Below are 20,231 nucleotides of genomic sequence, written 5' to 3'. Positions count from 1 at the left end.
TATCACATCCCTACACTGAGTATATCACATCCCTACACTGGGTATATCACATCCCTACACTGGGTATATCACATCCCTACACTGGGTATACTACATCCCTACACTGAGTATATCACATCCCTACACTGGGTATATCACATCCCTACACTGGGTATATCACATCCCTACACTGGGTATATTACATCCTTACACTGAGTATATCACATCCCTACACTGAGTATATCACATCCCTACACTGGGTATATCACATCCCTACACTGGGTATATCACATCCCTACACCGGGTATATCACATCCCTACACTGGGTATATCACATCCCTACACTGGGTATACTACATCCCTACACTGAGTATATCACATCCCTACACCGGGTATATCACATCCCTACACTGAGTGTATCACATCCCTACACTGAGTGTATCACATCCCTACACTGAGTGTATCACATCCCTACAGTGAGTGTATCACATCCCTACACTGGGTGTATTACATCGCTACACTGGGTGTATTACATCGCTACACTATGTGTATTACATCCCTACACTGGGTGTATCACATCCCTACACTGAGTGTATCACATCCCTACACTGAGTGTATCACATCCCTACACTGGGTATATTACATCCCTACACTGAGTATATCACACTGCATCCCTACACCGGGTATATTACATCCCTACACTGGGTATATTACATCCCTACACTGGGTATATTACATCCCTACGCTGGGTATATTACATCCCTACATCACACTGCATTCCTATGCCCTGCTGGGACCAGTTGTCTACCTGTAAAGAACACAATTATTTAGTCATTCTCTCTGTACCCAAAGCCACGGGTTGTACGGAGAAGAGCCCTAGTGGTATTGGTGGGGCGTCTCACATACTGCTGGTCCACCATCTGTGGGATCCCTAACCCTGGCCTAGTGCTGCTAAAAGGAAAATTATGGGGGGGGGGGGGGGGCACTAGACATTGTTCTCGTCACATTATTTCTGCATTTCCAGCAAACATGCTGGAGCCCTGCCTATAAGGATCCCACCATTCATTGCCAGAAGTGTCAACTATTACATTGCCCCCCGAGTGTCACCTTTATGCCTCTTTAGGTCCACGTTCTTAACATGTGCAGCGTTTTGTGGAACACGTCTGGCATTGCTCTGACTGCCTAGTACATACCCAGAGTAATATAAACATGTGGATAGATAATAACAAATACGACATTCAGGATTTCCTGGAGCCCCTTTGTCAGACAAGTTTATAAATAACTAGATGTCCTGAGTGGCGGATGGAGGTAATGCAGCGTGCCGGCAGCCTGCGCTGTCATTTCTCCTGTTAGCTATTAAATGTTTCAATGAATACTTTTGATGTTTTGTTTTCCCACCCAAAGAAACTCATATACAGCAGCCTTAGGGGACCAAAGACTGTGGCTGAAAGGAAAATGTATGGTGCTTTCTGTCACTCAAAGTTACCATATTATAGGTATCACATCCAGGGGGTCCCTCTGATTGTACGCTAATGCCCTCGCTGCTACGTATGTGTACACAGAGGATGTGCGAAAATATGCAGGCGTCATGACTGGTTTTGAGAAGCACACAGACGCCATCGCAAACCCAAAGAACCCTGTACTAATGCGCAGTCGTATCAGTAACTATATAATTTGCACAAAATGGCCACCTGTACTGAAACGCCGGAGCCATGTTTTCTGTGTACAGGATTGCAGAAGCAAGCAGCGACATGACCCGAAACCGGTAGCAAAACGCCAGCGTTTTTGGCAGCACACCGTTACCTCCCCCAAACGACCCTTAACTATCAATCTGCGAGCGACTACGGTAATGGACGCATGTGCAGATAGCCAATAATCGCTCAGCTAGCGTACATCTCTGTATCAGGCCCTATACATCAAACTGCGCCCTTAAACAGCCGGTCTACAGACACAGGGCACTGGTCTCACACTGTATCCATATAACTGGTGCCCATGGGATGGAGAATATAACACGTCATACACCTTATTATCTGATATATAATGACAGCTCAATTAGTCATAGCGAATTATAGCGTTCACGCCTATAACGGAGGCAGCAGTCTGTGTATAACATACACAATACATTGTCAGGGTCATACAGATTATTATTATATGTGACTGGCTATCATACACACTGTGGGCCCGATATAGAGAAGCACGCCGTGTCAATGCCGCATGTATGCGGCTGATGTTTTCAGCCTATGAATGCATTCAAGTCACACTGCGCACGTGTCCCGTAGGGGTAAGGGGGGGGCTAATCAGAAGTGGGCGTGTTGCTGTTGCACTGACCCTGGCAGATGGCCATGTTCAGACTTAGAAAATGCACAGCGGCAGATTAGTGCTATAACCGGCGGGCATCTCTTTGTGAATCTCATCTGCTCCAGCATTAACATAAAGACACAGTACACACAGTTGCAGCTGCAATAGCGTGCACCTCTGAATCAAGGCAGGTATCACTATCCCATGTAACCACATTACAAAGTGTTAGCAAGTATCACATAATGTATCCAACTCATAGACGTTTACTACTGTGTTCAGCACTACAGGAAAGGATATAAGCCTTATATTTTGTATACGGGATAATGCATATAATACATTATATGGATATAGGACCTTATGTAATAGTCAGAGTTGCAGGAAGCGTCACGATTCCGGCGATATAGCCCACAGATTTAAATCAGCAATGATTTAAAAGGCAAAAAACAGGTTGGCTTTTAAAATGATTTCCGCTTTAAATCTACAGGCTAAATCGCTGGATACTTCCTGCAATTCTCAGGCTATTACATAAGGGCCATAGAAGTTCTGTGACAATATAAAAGCACAAAATCCAGTAATAATAACCAGTATGGGGTGTGTTACACAGATGTTCCTAATGACATCCGAAGTCACCATTTATGCACATACTATATAAAGCAGGTTATATATTTATAAACATCACTTCTGCATTATAAGAGTATTATGAACTGATGAGGAAATGCAGGATCATTTACCTGGTAGGATCCTCATGGTTTCTCCTTAGTTGCTGCTTATGTGAGAGTCCAGAAACTATTCACGTGAGTTTGATGGTGCTCCCACCCCCACCCCTAGAGTAAACAGCCCCCTCACCCATATCCTACATGAATACACCAGAAACTCCCAGCACCAGCCCCCACTGACTCCTGTGTGATGATGAATCACAGTGCAGACACCCTCCATCCCCTCACACCTGTTATTGCTTTCCTCTGCCAGCTGCCTTTATGTGCCGCATACAGCTGGAGTGTTACTTAGTGTCACAGCACACACTCATAACATGTTACACCCACACTCCCAACAAGTAACACACACATTACCTAGATGGTCCACACTCCTGACATGTAACACACATATGACCTGGTCACCAACACCTGCAACAAGTAACACACACATGAACTGGATCATCCACACTCATAACATGTAACACACATGATCTGGCTCACCCACACTCACAACATGTAACACACATATGGCTCAGCTCACCCACTCTCACAACATATAACGCACACATGACCTAGCAACTTCCACACACATAACATGTAACACACACATGTCACAGCTCATCCACTATCATAACATGTAACACACAAACGACCTGTCATAACCACACTCATAACATGTAAAACACACCTGTCCTAGCTCACCCCCTCTCAAAACATATAAACCACCCTTGACCTCCCACACTCATAACATGTAAAACCAACGTGACTCAGCTCACCTATACATACGACACATGCTAGATCTGGCTCTCCAATACTCATTACAGGCAGATTGCACATGATCCATGTCATTCACACTTACTATTTAAGACTATTTTTGGTAACTCCACCTACAGAATAACCGAACATGTAAGACCTCCTGATATGTGTGCTTTGGTCCTCTGATACATGTATTCCATGTCCCCTGATACATATGTGTTCAGCTCTCTCATACATGTGTGCTTAGGCCGCATGATACATGTGTGCTCAGGCCCCATGATACATGTGTGCTCAGGCCCTCTGATACATGTATGCTCAGGCTCTCTGATACATGTATGCTCATCCCCACTGATACATGTATGCTCAGGCCTCATGATACATGTATGCTCAGGTGCCATGATACAAGTGTGTTGAGGCCCTCTGATACATGTATGCTCAGGCCCCATGAAACATGTGTGCTCAGCCCCTCTGATACATGTGTGCTCAGCCCCTCTGATACATGTGTGCTCAGGCCCTCTGATACATGTATGCTCAGGCTCTCTGATACATGCATGCTCAGCCTCTCTGATACATGTATGCTCAGGTCCCATGATACAAGTGTGCCCAGGCCCTCTGATACATGTATGCTCAGCCCCTCTGATACATGTGTGCTCAGCCCCTCTGATACATGTGTGCTCAGCCCCTCTGATACATGTGTGCTCAGCCCCTCTGATACATGTGTGCTCAGCCCCTCTGATACATGTGTGCTCAGGTCCCATGATACAAGTGTGCCCAGGCCCTCTGATACATGTATGCTCAGCCCCTCTGATACATGTGTGCTCAGCCCCTCTGATACATGTGTGCCCAGCCCCCCTGATACAAGTGTGCCCAGCCCCCCTGATACAAGTGTGCCCAGCCCCCCTGATACATGTGTGCACAGCCCCTCTGATACATGTGTGCTCAGCCCCTCTGATACATGTGTGCTCAGCCTCTCTGATACATGTGTGCCCAGCCCCCCTGATACAAGTGTGCCCAGCCCCCCTGATACAAGTGTGCCCAGCCCCCCTGATACAAGTGTGCCCAGCCCCCCTGATACAAGTGTGCCCAGCCCCCCTGATACATGTGTGCTCAGCCCCTCTGATACATGTGTGCTCAGCCCCTCTGATACATGTGTGCTCAGCCTCTCTGATACATGTGTGCCCAGCCCCCCTGATACAAGTGTGCCCAGGCCCTCTGATACAAGTGTGCCCAGCCCCCCTGATACATGTGTGTTCAGCCTCTCTGATACATGCGTGCTCAGCCCCTCTGATACATGTGTGCTCAGCCCCTCTGATACATGTGTGCTCAGCCTCTCTGATACATGTGTGCTCAGCCCCTCTGATACATGTATGCTCAGGCCCCATGATACATGTGTACTCAGGCCCCATGATACATGTGTACTCAGCCCCTCTGATACATGTGTGCCCAGCCCCCCTGATACAAGTGTGCCCAGCCCCCGATACATGTGTGCTCAGCCCCTCTGATACATGTGTGCTCAGCCCCTCTGATACATGTGTGCTCAGCCCCTCTGATACATGTATGCTCAGGCCCCATGATACATGTGTACTCAGGCCCCATGATACATGTGTACTCAGGCCCCATGATACATGTGTACTCAGCCTCTCTGATACATGTGTGCTCAGCCCCCATGATACATGTGTGCTCAGCCCCTCTGAATTTGTATATTGTATGATTTATATAATTGTGCCACTTCCTATGACACATGTCTGCCTGGTCCTCTGGTATATGTGTGCCAGGCCCCTGATAAACATACTGTATGCTCAGACCCCCTGGTATACGTGTGCCAGTAATCCAGACACATGTGTGCTCAGTCTGGGTATCTTGGCAATGACTGGAAACCAGGGCAGCAGGATACTGCAGAGGTCTCTTTGTTTGCTGTCCTGACATAACACATACTTATGGGGACTGTGCCGTAACCAAGGAGACCCTGCCCAGCCCATCTACATCATATATGTGTCCTCAGCTGGGGGGCCCTCAGAAAATCAGAGACCCCTCATCACAGGACAAACACATAGTTACAATAAAGCCCTCGGTAGTTGCAGAAGAGACTGGAGGAAGGAGGGGGGTGTTTGGCTGAGCGGCAAACTCAGTGGTAACTTGTTGCACAGCTCAGTGTGTGAATGATAACTGCAATCACAGTGTAACAACGTGTCAGCACCTGTCCTGTCTGCGATGCATAGTGTGTGTAAGGCTACGTACACATACTGTAGGGATCTATCTATTATCTACTCAGGTTTACATAACAATTGATTTTGCATTCTCTAACTCCGATGTGTCACAGCTATATAGCAAAGCGTGCTCGCCGGGACAGTGCTCCCCAACAAAGGCTGTTCTGGCAAATCACTCTCACTTTTGTGACGCCTGTCAGGAAGAGATTCCCCTTCCTAGATACCTGAAGATACCAGAGAACAGGGATTGGAAGATCTCTCTCCAGAGATCCTGCAGACCCCAGGCGGCCACGGCTTCCACCACATGAAGAAGTTTAGCTTTCTGGAGCTGGATAAATTAGGCCAGACAGAAGTAGCCATTGTATCTAATGGTCTGCAGCGTCCGTGTGTCTAACGCAGGAGATTTCTCTTCTGCATGATTTTCAGGGGAAATGAGGTTAATAAATAGGCCCCATAGTCAGCACCAGAGCAGGGAGATTTTCTGCCCTGTGCCAGCTGCGCCCCCTCCCTGAACATGTGAGGTCACTTTTGATTGTGTTTATACCCGACATTTAAAAGGGAAATGCTTTTACTAGCCAGCCAGGTTTTCTCAGCCAGGTTTTGTTAGTAAAAGCATTGCCCTTTTAAATTTTGGGCAAAACACGATCGGAAGTGCCAACGTTTAGTAAATAAACCCTTAAATTGCAATGTAAAAATAAGGCTATCCAGAATTTACCCTGCATGCAAATGGAAAAAAATGTATTTGTCCCCTTGCTTGGAACATGGGGCCCGATTCGGACCCGCTCGCTAGATGCGTTCGCACCCAGCCGTCAGCTGCCAAAGTATGTAAATCCCGCGATCGCACTGCAAGACATTAGCATGACCACTATGTCTTGGCGTGCAATCGCGGTATGTATTTAGATGCCCACCATCCTGTCTTAAGACGTCCCCTTTCCCTTAGTGATACACGTCATCTCCAGGAAGTGTATGCAGCCATCGGTAACATCGAGTAACATCGGTCCCATACGCAGCACTTGTACCTGACCATACCCTACCGCAAGCACTGCAAGTGCTGCTGTGTGTAATTCAGCCATGTGACATGTATTATGACGCTGCGTCTTAATTATGCACGCCTCTGAAATGGCGTTAAGACGCTCAGGCACACCTGCGTTCGCACCACCACACCCCTGTTTCCATCGACCAACCCGTCACCACCCAGAAGCAGCTTGTCCTGTCACTCAATCTAGCGAAGGCATCTATGTACAAGGGGTGATCGTTTCTCGATTGCATGGACTGGTTCGCGCACATGCATTAGGCAGATTGCAGACATCGGCATTGGTTCGCGCACATGCATGCGCAGATTGCAAGCATCGGCAGGCTACGTGCGAACACAGCCTAGCGAGCGGGTCTGAATCGGGCCCATGGTTTGCCCAGCAAATATGTTCCTTTTTTGCTTTGCTTCCACCTCTGAATCATCCCCGTTGTGTACCCTGTATAAGGGGTGACCCCTGTATATAACCTCCCTAGGCTATACTACAAATTACATCACCTCTACACTGTGCACACATAACATTCTCTTTCTACACTCCCGCATAACGCTGACCCCCAGGACAACATTCCTGTGTGACTATGGGGTCCATTTATCATTGTATATATGCGGCTTAATCCCCGAAAACACCCGCTACTATCGCGCCCAATGCGATTAATGATAAATGGGCTCCTATGTCATACAGCCCCTCTGCAATCTGGCGGCACCAATATGCAATATGTAGCACTTATCCTTGTGTATCACATTCCTGTTTCCCTATAGAGTGTTAGCCTGTGAGCACCTCTCTGTCTGCCTGTAATCCCCCAGTCTTGTTTTATTACTGTCCTATTACTGTTTTGTTCCCAACTGTAAAGCGTAACGGAAAATTCTGGCACAATATAAGTAACTGTCAAATAAATGATATAACAGTGACACATAGTAACAGCCTTATGCTGGGGCACCCAAGAGCCTAGATCACAAATAATGTCAAATGGTCAATCTTCACGGAATCACCTTGTTCACCGTTAGCAGGGCCGTAGAGAGCCGGCCTGCGCCCCATTAATATCGGGGGGCAGTGGCAAACGCAGGATTTCCAGCGGGGGGTTTCCAAATGCTTAATTTTAGAGTGAGTGTGGCTTGCCAATGAAGAGGGCAGAATTAGTACTTAACCAGCTTTATTACGCATCATACAAAGTGTATTGTGTGTAATAATTCCTGCATATACAGGACCAGTGATCACAGTAAGCCATTAGATGTGTCAGTAAGGCCATCCTGCCTGAGCTGAATGTATTTATTTTAGATGTGGGCACCATTCCAGACTATTGGAACAAGTCCGGGAGCCTGGAGAAGCAGCAGAAGAACCTAGCACTGCCCTGGACATATATGTACATATTGGGCTCTATAGCAATGCATCTCTAACAGTTCTTCTAGTTGGTGCACAGGTTATTTATTACTGACTGATACATGTTAAAAGATCCACAGGTGGTGCTAATTATTTCATTTGTGATACTGAGAAGAACATGCAGCACTAGTAACAATCTATTATATGGTGTGAGCTGGGGAGGGGGGTTTCCAGGCAGACAGAAACCCCCCCTGTGTTTGCCTATGGGGGGTGTGGCCTAATAGTGGGAGAGGTGGTCACGCCCCCTTAGAAAAAAAATAGCCTCTCAGTCCAGCGCAAATCTAGGAAGGGGGGACGCGATCAGTGTGATTGCTCCCGACACAGGGAGAGGAGAGGAGACTGCTGCTGCTGCTGCTCAGTGGCAGGAGTCTCCCTGGTCTTCCACTGCAGCCCAGTGCACAGTAACCCCCCCCCTCTCAGCCCAGCGCAAATCTAGGAAGGGGGGATGCGATCAGTGTGATCGCTCCCGACACAGGGAGAGGAGAGGAGACTGCTGCTGCTGCTCAGTAGCAGGAGTCTCCCTGGTCTTCCACTGCAGCCCAGCACACAGCAAACACCACCTGCCAACGCCCCTGATTGTTAGAACGTGGTACCAGAGCAGGGAATGGCGACTCCAGGACAGTAGTGAGCTATGAGATAGACAGTACTGACACAGCGACGCATCACAATGGGTGACGCAGCAACTGCACGCGGCTATTTATGAACCAGTGGCGAAATAGATCATTTAAAAATGTTTATTAATAAAATCTCATAGATCCACATATACAAGTGCAGGTTCAGAACTGCACTTGTATATGTTATGTTATACCCATTGTCTGATATTGTTACACCTTACAATTAATTAACCAATAACAATGATCTAAGAATGGCAGGAACTTCCGTGATTTGTAGGGTATACTGGGATTTGTAGTTCCACAATATAAAAAAAAGGCACAGACTGCTTGATGTTATTGTACCAGTTGTGATCTGAAAATGCAACACCTCATTTTCACAGACAGTGCAATTTTGGGACATTACAGAGTTAATAGCCAGGACCCTGGCAGTGACGTTACCTGCAGACCCCGTCCCAGAGGTGTTTTCACTGACACCATCTTCAGTGTGAGCGATCGATGGCTCTGTGAACGAGGGTCCAAAGCTAGTGCTGCTGTGTGCTGGCACCCGGGGGCATCTGGCCGAGCTGCGGGCAGGGGGTCTCCAGTCTGATGCTGTGGAATGGAAGACTAATAAGAAACACTAAAAATAAATCACATTTATAAACTCTATGTAACAAATACATTCTATAGGGTCCCTGAAAATACTATATTTATATATTCCCCCTCCCCAAACATGAACCAGGCTTTGCAATCTGTCCAATAGGGGTCCTGTGCAGGTTAAATCCATAGATCAGTGTTTCCCAATCTTGTTTAAATGACGGCACCCTAGAGTATCAGCCTTGTTTTCACGGCACCCCTATGTTTATTATTGAGAAATTCTAAAATTATCTATTAAAATAATAAAATTAATTAAATTGTACTTACCTGTCATCCTTCGGTTCAGGTATGTGGTGGTGACAGGTTTGCGCTTCTGTTTGTCCACATATTTACATTACATTGACCATAAAGAATTTGATTTGCTGCTGGACCACCAACCTGAGGCACCCCTGCAAGTGTCCTGAGGCACCCCTGCAAGTGTCCCGAGGCACCCCAGGGAGCCACGATGCACAGTTTGGGAACCAATGCCATAGATGATATCTGGTAATGATTTAATGATGTGGGGCCTTATTCAGAGATTCTCGCAAAGCCGATATTTACGCAGATTTAGCAACTATTTGCCCTTGGTTCAGAGGCTCCCAAACTCCACCATTACAGCCATGCTTGAGCACAGGTGACTTAATTAGTACCTCAGTCAATTTGATTTAACCATTCGGAAACAAGCATGGATATCCATAAAATCTGGACTGCAAGGCGAAGATTGTGAATCTCTGATTTGGTTGATAAGCTACAGTCCAATTGATGCGTGTCAGCTGGAGGTGCCAATCAGCCAATGGGCCGTGGTTAGAATATGCAGCTGATAGTAACCATCGTCATCCAGTATCATCCCTCCAATTCCACCAAGATTTATGTATCTGGAGATGCGACCACAGCTAATGGTCACACAATTACGTGAACACACCCTTACTGTGCTCACTCCAGGCCCCGGGTGGCCGCAGGGCGTTGTGTCTGATACCACTATGCCTGCTCTCTAACAACGCCCCCAGTGACATCATACCACGATGTCATACACATTCCTGGTCAGCCGGCCATGTTCTTAAACTATTATACTGTAACAGGTTTATCCAGCCCCACTTATGGCTGCGGGGGTCAGATAACAGGAATATGGAGAAGAGAAGGGAAACAATGGCATGGCAGCCTGACTGCCTATTGGGCAAATCTCAAATGTGACATTTCACCAGACATGTAAATACATGTCTGTGGTTACAGCTGAAAAGTTAGCGCTCATGTCAAACGACCAGATCATACAGCTTACAGGTAATGCGGTCAGCTAATGGCGGCGTACACGGTCAGATGTGGTAATCGTCCAACCACAGCCCAAAACAATTTCACTGTCCAATAAAATTATATGGACACAATTAGTGGTGAACTGTATAAGTCTTAAATTATGAATAATTGTATACATTCATCCCTAGATTGTGACATTATACAGTGACAATAGCAAAATATCAATATATAGGGTTAGAGCTGCTGTAAAGGAGGAAACTAACAAAACATTGGTTTTCCCGTGAATGATTCTCTGACCCCTGACCCCTGCCTTCCCTGCTGAAGCTAGGAGGATCGGGAGTACTGGGGATGGGAGTACTCTGGATGGTAGTACTGGGGATGTACAGATCTGCTTGTTTGCAGGTTTCCTTAGATATCGGAGTCAACATGCGGCTGCCTAGGAAAAATGTCACTGACCTATGAAATAGTTGCAGAGACTTTGCAAACAAATCCACACAGCCGAAGACAAACAGAGGCTGGGATAGGCACAGAGACATAGAATAAGGAGACTTTAACCCTATATTCACACAAATAGGCAATGGACCTGATTCAGACCCCCTCGCGAGCGCAGAGCGCTCGCAAGCAGGTCGGTGGTCGGCCAATGCGCACGCGCGAGCCCCAGAGCGAGTGAGAACTTCACTCGGTCCGGGGCTCTCTACAAAACGGGGCGACTGTCGATGTTGATCGACAGCTCGCCCCGTTTCATAGGCGGGAAGGGGGGTGGCTGGACAAACGGAGGCGTTCCCGAAGGAACGCCTGCCGTTTGTGGGCGGCCCTACTGACATCATTTGTGATCTATTAGAGCAGAAATTTAACTCTGGCTTGCGTGAACCGAGATCCTGCTACAGGATCTCGTCGCAAGCCCAATGGACGCGATAATCGCGACCATCGCCAGGCCTCTCGCAAAAGCTGTGGGTGGTCACCCACAGCTATGTGAGCAGCCTGGAGGCGGATTTTTTTTTAAAGAAAAATCCGCCCTGATTCAGAGGGATCGCTCGCAAATAGCGTGCGCCTCTGAATCAGGCCCAATGTTTTTTCTCTTGCGCACGCTTCTGGGTCACACCACGCATGCGTCATGTGTTTGTGCGTACAGAGTCGCAGTACAGATTTAGATGCGCGGTATCAGCAGTGTCAGGGGCAACACGGGCATGCCGCTGAAGCTGAAATGCTTGCATAGGAGGTCGTACTCAGGCGGAGTAACTGCACCAGATAGTCATGTAGCACCTATGGACGCTGCCCGTGGGCGCCTCAGTCCTTGCACATTCGGGCGCGCAGATGTACACCATGGAAAGGTTTGTAGCATAAATGTATAGACGCGATTGTGGCCTTAGATGCGTCTGCATCCGACTCTGAATCACGCCCAGTGTCTGTATTTGGGGGCAGCCGGGGGATTTACTACCTTACGATTTTTGCATGCGCGATCGGAGACCCGCGCCGTAGGTTGATTTAATGCCAACCGCCACCACTGTCATCATAAGTATCTGCACATGCGCCAGCCCCATGCTAGGGATCCGTCAGATACAGGCTTCCCTTCCCCATACACACCACCGGGAATCGCACGGAGAGTTTGATACACGCCCACGACACTCCCACAAGGCAGGGTGGTCCCGCCCAATCGCATTGTCACAGAAAATAAAGATCCGGCCAAGTTGGGTCCGAATTAGAATAGGACAGACAGACACAAATATGTGTAAATTCGCATCTGACCTAAAGCGGGATGGGCCCCACACTCGCGGTCTCCTTACTTTGGTGAAAACCATCAGACACTTGAGGGCAGACACTGATGTGGGGATTGTAGTGCGCTACCACACGAGTCTCCCGTTGCCCCAAACCTCTAGGTGAACCTTCCGTTTGTGTGGAGGCTGCAACTGAAGGAGTCGATGAGGCGCTAACTGAGACGTGCGCCGCTGAGCGTACTGGTGGAAGATAAAGGCGGTCTGCCATCTCCGCTACTCCTTGTCGTCATTAATAATAAAACAGGATGAGCCAGAGATAAAATCAGTGATTTTGGAGCAGTGTTTTATATTTTGAAGTTTCTCAGCTAAAATATCATCTTCCAGAATGTAATAATGTGCCGTAAAATTGCTGGAAGAAGCATAAATTCTGTATCTCGTCTCCATCGGTACGTGAGAGTCTCTGGCTCGGCCTTGCGAGGTGCCTTCATCTACAATGTAATTTCCTGACTGCATCTCAGACAGCGGGAACGTGGCCCGAGAGTCAAAATAAGATCAGACACCAGCGTGCCGCAAATAAAAACACAGGTCTCCTTAAAGATCAGAGAACACAATGGCATAATGGCTGAACCATCTTATAGCAAAGTACAAGGGCCTATTCTGCTTCATTAGTGACCACATGGGCGTCAGTGGGGGTCATCAGCCGCCAAGATCTGAACACTCAGACGGATCTTACGTAAAGCCACGTTGGGAGACCATGTTGTGGCATGTGCAGAGAGAATTAGATTTAGGAGGGGATGAGTCCAATCTCAGATGTAAATTGCTGTGTTAAAATAAAGATGTCCGGCATTGGGATGCAATCGGGAAGCTGGCTTTATCCCGGCGAGGGTTAAATGATAGGCGTCTAAATCTAGACACCTGTCATTTTCCAACGCCGGGAGACCGGCGCCCGGCATCCCGATCGAAGGGATGCCGGGCGACGCAAGCGGACAGCTGCGGGGGGGAGGGTTAGGGGCTCACAGGGTGGACTTAGGGTTAGGTTTAGTCAGCCTGGAAGGGGGGGGTTAGGTTTAGGCACTTAGAGGGGGGATTAGGGTTAGGCACAGGGGTAGATGTTAGGGTTAGGCACCCCTAAGGAGGGTTAGGTTAGGTTAGTATGTACTCACCAACGACGATCGGGTTTTCCAGCGCTGTCGGGCTCCCGCTGCCGCGATCTCTTTGTTTGTCTGCCTGACGCTGCCGGGATTCTAACTCCTGGCCATGCGGCCGGCGGTATTTCGTACCGCTTCCCCGGCATTTGTGGGCTCCATGCAAAAGCAGACAGTATTTAACCTGTATGCTAAATTTTTTTTTTAAAAGATCCCTGATTTGACAATTGGAAAGAGACTGTCTAACGCTGAGACAAGAGTGTGAAGTCCAGGGAGACACTGAGACAGTGGACCTGATTCAGAACTGCTCGCTAGCAAGCGATAGCTCGTTGCTGGCGATGTTTGCAAATGTGCGCATGCGTTTAGTTCGCAGTGCGCGTGCACAAACTAGTATGAGCGATCGGGATATGCTCGATCGCCCTGCAAAGACAGCCCAGTGGAATGAGTGACAGTAGAGGCCGTTTGTGGGTGGTAACGGGGGCAGGGCAGTAGTAACGGGGGAGTGGAGTTGCGGACGCAGGCGTGCCTAAGTTTTTAAACCCCGTTTCAGAGGCGTGCATAATTTACAGTCAGTGTCATAGGACACGTCACTTGCTAGAAATATAGACTGAAGTGCTCGCAGTGCTTGCGGAAGAGTATAGTCAACCTCAAGCGCTGCGATCGCAACCGATGGTGCTCGATGTACCAATGGTTTCATGCACTTCCTGGAGATGACGTGCGCAAGTGGGCTTCTTTAGACAGGCTGGTGAGCGTCTATAAACACAAAGTGATCACTCGCCAAAACAAAGTGGGCGTGCTTATGACTTGCCCTGCGAGCAGCTGCCTCGGAGCGAGCGATTGCATCTAGCGAACGGGTCTGAATGAGCTCCAGTGAGCGTTAGGTGCAATCACAATGACGGGGCCATTGGTTTTTAAAGAGATATCAGGTTTGGAAGTTGCAGGAAATATGATCAGCCCAGTCTGCATATGTGTAACTACCATATATGCCTTTGTGGAGACTCTGGACCTCATTTAGAGCCACTCGCAAAATGCAAGTGCTCGCTCTGTATGAGGGCGGCCGCTTTTCTTTTGAAAGTGAGTGACTAGTGAGTGACTAGGTGATGGTCGCGAAGGTCGAGACCATCGGGGCTTGCGACGAGACCCTTGGGTTCGGGTCTCGTTTACTGCAAGCCGCAGGCAGCTTCCTGCTCTAACAGAGCAGGAAGCTCCCTACTGACATCACTAGTGATGTCAGTAGGGCCGCCTTCAAACGGCAGGCGTTCCTTCAGGAACGCTTCCGTTTGTCTGGCCACCCCCCCCACCACACCTACAAAACGGGGCGAGCTGTCGATCAACATCGTCAGACGCCTCTTTTGTAGCGAGCCCCGGAGTGAGAGAATTTCTCTCTCGCTCCGGGGCTTGCGCTCGAGCCGTGCGCACGCGGCGCGTGCGCAGTGCCCCACCATCAACCCGCTTGCGAGCGCATAGGCGCTTGCGAGCGGGTCTGAATGAGGTCCTCTGATCTGTGGTTGAAAGACAGTTTGAGATTTCCTGCTATACAGAGTTCAGACTCAGGTTATCGGTATAACAGAACAGCAATAAGAAGAGGGCATGGGGTATACCCCCAATAGAGATATGGCTGGGAGAGGATGAAGGTTCACACAGCATAATACCAGAATGATTGATGACATAATTATAATTGTTTAGGATCTGATTGGATGGTAAAGCATAAACATGAAAACACGTCATGTAAGCATCTGCACCACTATGATGGTGGTAAACAGTAAAAGGTATCACTACCTGCTGTACATGAGGCTGGGGGAATAGCAGATGGAGCCTCTTCAAACTGAACCCAGGATAAGGCATCAGATTTCAGGGGATTTGGTGCCACATCCGTGTGGTCTGTCCCTATTTCATCTGGGTTAGGGGGGCACTGGCCTTCTGTCGTTGCAGGTCTGCGCTGTTTTGCCTGGAGTGAAGCATATATGGTGGACGCCCTAGGGGGTCTTCTCGTTTCCTCCTCCTTAACCTCGCCTACAAAATGATCACAACATTTACACGTCAAGCATAATCCACGGAAGAACCATGTATAATGTATTCATTAATGTGAACCATCATGTATGCAAAATAGCAAATAATTACCAAGGCCTGTTGTATTGTGCCAGCTATGTTGGCTGACACTGATAATCCTATGAAATTGTCATTTATCTCCCAGAATATTTTGAAATTCCTTTTAAATAAAAAAATCAGTTACAGTAGCGCACGTGAAAGGCAGCACGTGGCTCTGACATAATATACGGACATGAGAATAATCGCTCTTCCATAACAGCACGTGCTGCCTGCATAAAATAATAATTATTTTCATATCACTCATTTGCAGTCACCGAGGTTCTTTATAAAGAGGACCCCCAGGGGGGGTCATAGATCATGCAAATGCCTCTATGACCTCAGATAACATCACTTGCAGACCCTACGCATAAATAAATCAGGGTAAAGATGTTACCCACTGCAGGATGTGCCAATCTGATTGAGGACCATGGTTACGTGGGGGGTAGGAGGTTCCTTGTTATTCCTGGCTGGGGGAATCGGATGTACAGTAAGTGATACGGAATCCGCAGACATGGGCGCAACTCCCGGGGGGGGGTGATCAATTACACAGACTTTATATATTTCATTCTCAGCTACATTTCTGATCTGATAGTGCGGCTTCACATCCACTAACATCGTCTTACGTGTCAATGTCTCCACCTAGAACCTGAAGCGCCATGTCCGCGCGGGGCAACCCCACCAAGGAAGGGAATATCACAGGAATCTCTCATTCTTGCTGTACCTTGCAATTTACCATCATCATTAAAGGAGACCCATTGGGACTGCTGGGTGGCAACGACTCCCGTCAGTGATGTCATTCTCTCATCTTGTATCCAGATTCACGGCGAGATGGGGGAAACTGGCGAGGGGAAAAAGAACCAAATGTCAACTCATACAAATAATAATAATAGTGAGAAAATACACCATAAATAAATAATGAAACAACAGTGATGTGATATAGGGGCTGATTCAGGGGCGGACATGGCCGCATCTAATGGCAGTCACCCTATTTCTGACTTTCTGCAAATGTTGCGACAAGGCCCTTCTCTGGTGTACATCTGTGCGCCCGAATGTGACTGTCAGCGCCCGTACACGCTGTTATACCGACTGTTACATCCTTAGATGCACCATCGACACACAGTTTCTCCGTCTGAGTGTGGTCGTCTATGTGAGCGGTTGAGCCTCTCTGTACTCAACCACTTTCACCAACACGCCCGCGGCATGCCCATAAGACGGACCATCTCCATGTGCCCACTAAGCCACCCCCTCTCACCGCTCAAGAATGCCCAGTACATAATCACAACATTTCTGAGACTGGGCGTCTCCCACGTGCCTCAGAATTAGGCCCATAGTCCCCACGTTGTCTGACATTGAATGACATAGAGGTAGGTAAGCTAATGTCACAGCATGGTGCTACGGTAGGTTGGCTCTTAGTAAGCTGATGTCACAGCATGGTGCTACGGTAGGTTGGCTCTTAGTAAGCTGATGTTACAGCATGGTGCAACGGAAGGTTGACACTTAGTAAGCTGATGTCACAGCATGGTGCTACGGTAGGTTGGCACTTAGTAAGCTGATGTCACAGCATGGTGCTACGGTAGGTTGGCACTTAGTAAGCTGATGTCACAGCATGGTGCTACGGTAGGTTGGCACTTAGTAAGCTGATGTCACAGCATGGTGCTACGCTAGGTTGGCTCTTAGTAAGCTGATGTCACAGCATGGTGCTACGGTAGGTTGGTACTTAGTAGACTGATGTCACAGCATGGCGCTACGGTAGGTTGGTACTTAGTAGGCTGATGTTGCATCATGGTGCTCCGGTAGGTTGGCACTTAGTAGGCTGATGTAATTGGATTGTGCTGTGCTAGTTTGCCACCCAGTTGGTGAATGGTGTGTTAGGTCAGCACCTAGTAAGATGATGTTGGAGGATGGTGATGTGTTAGACTGGCACCTAGGCTGATGTTGTAGTGTAGTGCTGCTGCAGGTTGGCACCGGTTCAGCTTATGCCATCAGAATTGTGGTTGTACTAGGTTGTTGGTGCTAGAGAATAGAGTGAAGATCAATAAACAGATCTTTTTAAGCCCACTCCCGGCTCTTAGCAGTGTATATTGATTGCTGTACCGTTCCCCTTAGAGAACATAATAACACCCAGACACCAGTCAGCGATAAACACTCTGAGCTGTCCAACCCTTACCGCTATTACTCTAATTAGTGTCAGAAGCCTGTCTGTAGGGAATCAGAGCTCTCTCTCGCCCCATGATCCATCCCAGCCCTCACAGATATGTAAGATACACACAGCAGCTCTCGCTCTATAAAGGTCTCATCTCCCTACACATCATTTCCATAGATACAGTAACATAAATATGTGCTGTATATTGTTCTGTACAAAACACTGGGAGCCGACTTCACTTCCAGAGAAAATCTATGTATGGAAATAATGTTTATATGGGCTGATTCTGGCATCGGTCGTGAGTGCAAATGCAGAAGCTTCTCGCAAATTTCTGCTTACTGCGCAGGCGCCAAATCAGACATGGGGGTCTATTTACTAAGCCTCAGATGGAGATAAAGTACCAGCCAACCAGCTCCTGTCATTTTTTTAAAAACAGCCTGTGACATGGCAGTTAGGAGCTGATTGGCTGGAGCTTTATCTCCGTTCACTTTCTTTCCATCCAAGGCTTAGTAAATAGACCCCATGAGCACACGGACGGAGTTCGGCAGTGAGTACGGATTGACCCATCTGTCGGGGGCCCATGCTATCCGTGAAATGGATGTAATCACAAGGAACTGATCCGACTTATGGTCGCGTCAGCAGACCGCAGTGCGCGCGTGGAGATGGGACGTCTGTGTCAGCAGTGTTTAGGCATAACAGGACTTGCTAGAGGCGGTGAAGTTTATGGTTCTCGCAGTCACTTTCCTCCACCTACAATCTGACTCAGATGGGGCAGTGATTAACCAAAATAACAAGGACTGTGCTCACCAACTAGGTTATGGAACTGCTATCAGAAAATTATGCACTAACACTTGGGGTCCCAGAACAATGGCACACTAACACTGGGCTCCCAGAACAATGACACACTGATACTGGGATCCCAGAACAATGACACACTGACACCTGGGGATCCCAGAACAATGACACACTGACACTTGGGATTCCAGAACAATGGCACACTGACACTTGGGATCCCAGAACAATGACACACTGACACTTGGGCTCCCAGAACAATGACACACTGACACTTGGGCTCCCAGAACAATGACACACTGACACTTGGGCTCCCAGAACAATGGCACACTGACACTTGGGATCCCAGAACAATGACACACTGACACTTGGGCTCCCAGAACAATGGCACACTGACACTTGGGCTCCCAGAACAATGGCACACTGACACTTGGGATCCCAGAACAATGACACACTGACACTTGGGATCCCAGAACAATGGCACACTGACACTTGGGATCCCAGAACAATGGCACACTGACACTTGGGATCCCAGAACAATGGCACACTGACACTTGGGATCCCAGAACAATGGCACACTGACACTTGGGATCCCAGAACAATGACACACTGACACTTGGGATCCCAGAACAATGACACACTGACACTTGGGATCCCATAACAATGGCACACTGACACTTGGGATCCCTAAATAATAGGACACTGACACCTGGGACCCCAGAACCATGGCACACTGACACTTGGGGTCCCAGAACAATGGCACACTGACACTTGGGCTCCCAGACCAATGACACACTGACACTTGGGATCCCAGAACAATGACACACTGACACTTGGGATCCCTAAATAATAGGACACTGACACCTGGGACCCCAGAACCATGGCACACTGACACTTGGGATCCCAGAACAATGACACACTGACACTTGGGATCCAGAACAATGACACACTGACACTTGGGCTCCCAGAACAATGACACCCTGACACTTGGGGATCCAGAACAATGACACACTGACACTTGGGCTCCCAGAACAATGGCACACTGACACTTGGGATCCCAGAACAATGGCACACTGACACTTGGGATCCCAGAACAATGACACACTGACACTTGGGCTCCCAGAACAATGACACACTGACACTTGGGCTCCCAGAACAATGACACACTGACACTTGGGCTCCCAGAACAATGGCACACTGACACTTGGGATCCCAGAACAATGGCACACTGACACTTGGGCTCCCAGAACAATGGCACACTGACACTTGGGCTCCCAGAACAATGGCACACTGACACTTGGGCTCCCAGAACAATGGCACACTGACACTTGGGATCCCAGAACAATGGCACACTGACACTGGGATCCCAGAACAATGGCACACTGACACTTGGGATCCCAGAACAATGGCACACTGACACTTGGGATCCCAGAACAATGGCACACTGACACTTGGGATCCCATAACAATGGCACACTGACACTTGGGATCCCTAAATAATAGGACACTGACACCTGGGACCCCAGAAC

The 20,231-nt window shown here is 48.3% G+C and overlaps 1 protein-coding gene across 3 annotated transcripts in view; it reads right to left on the bottom strand.

The window, feature by feature from the left end:
* Positions 1-20,231, bottom strand: part of STON2 (stonin 2) — a 93,307-nt gene that overhangs the window by 49,560 nt on the left and 23,516 nt on the right. The window contains exons 2-4 of one of the 3 annotated variants that reach the window (XM_088460882.1): positions 16,490-16,606; positions 15,460-15,693; positions 9,396-9,548 (exon numbers count right to left, since the gene is read on the bottom strand). In XM_088460882.1, coding sequence (XP_088317008.1) covers positions 9,396-9,548; positions 15,460-15,693; positions 16,490-16,565 — 463 coding nt within the window. In that variant the 5' untranslated portion in view covers positions 16,566-16,606. Of the gene's footprint in view, positions 1-3,008; positions 3,028-9,395; positions 9,549-15,459; positions 15,694-16,489; positions 16,607-20,231 lie in introns of those variants that run through there. The other 2 variants (XM_088460883.1, XM_088460884.1) reach the window with 2 other exon arrangements.

The sequence above is a fragment of the Taudactylus pleione genome, unplaced genomic scaffold (assembly GCF_031769625.1).
Source record: "Taudactylus pleione unplaced genomic scaffold, aTauple2 ptg000987l, whole genome shotgun sequence".
Classification (NCBI taxonomy): Eukaryota; Metazoa; Chordata; class Amphibia; order Anura; family Myobatrachidae; genus Taudactylus; species Taudactylus pleione.
The sequence above is the reverse complement of the archived record's forward strand: the minus strand, read 5'-3'. Positions and strand labels throughout refer to the sequence as shown.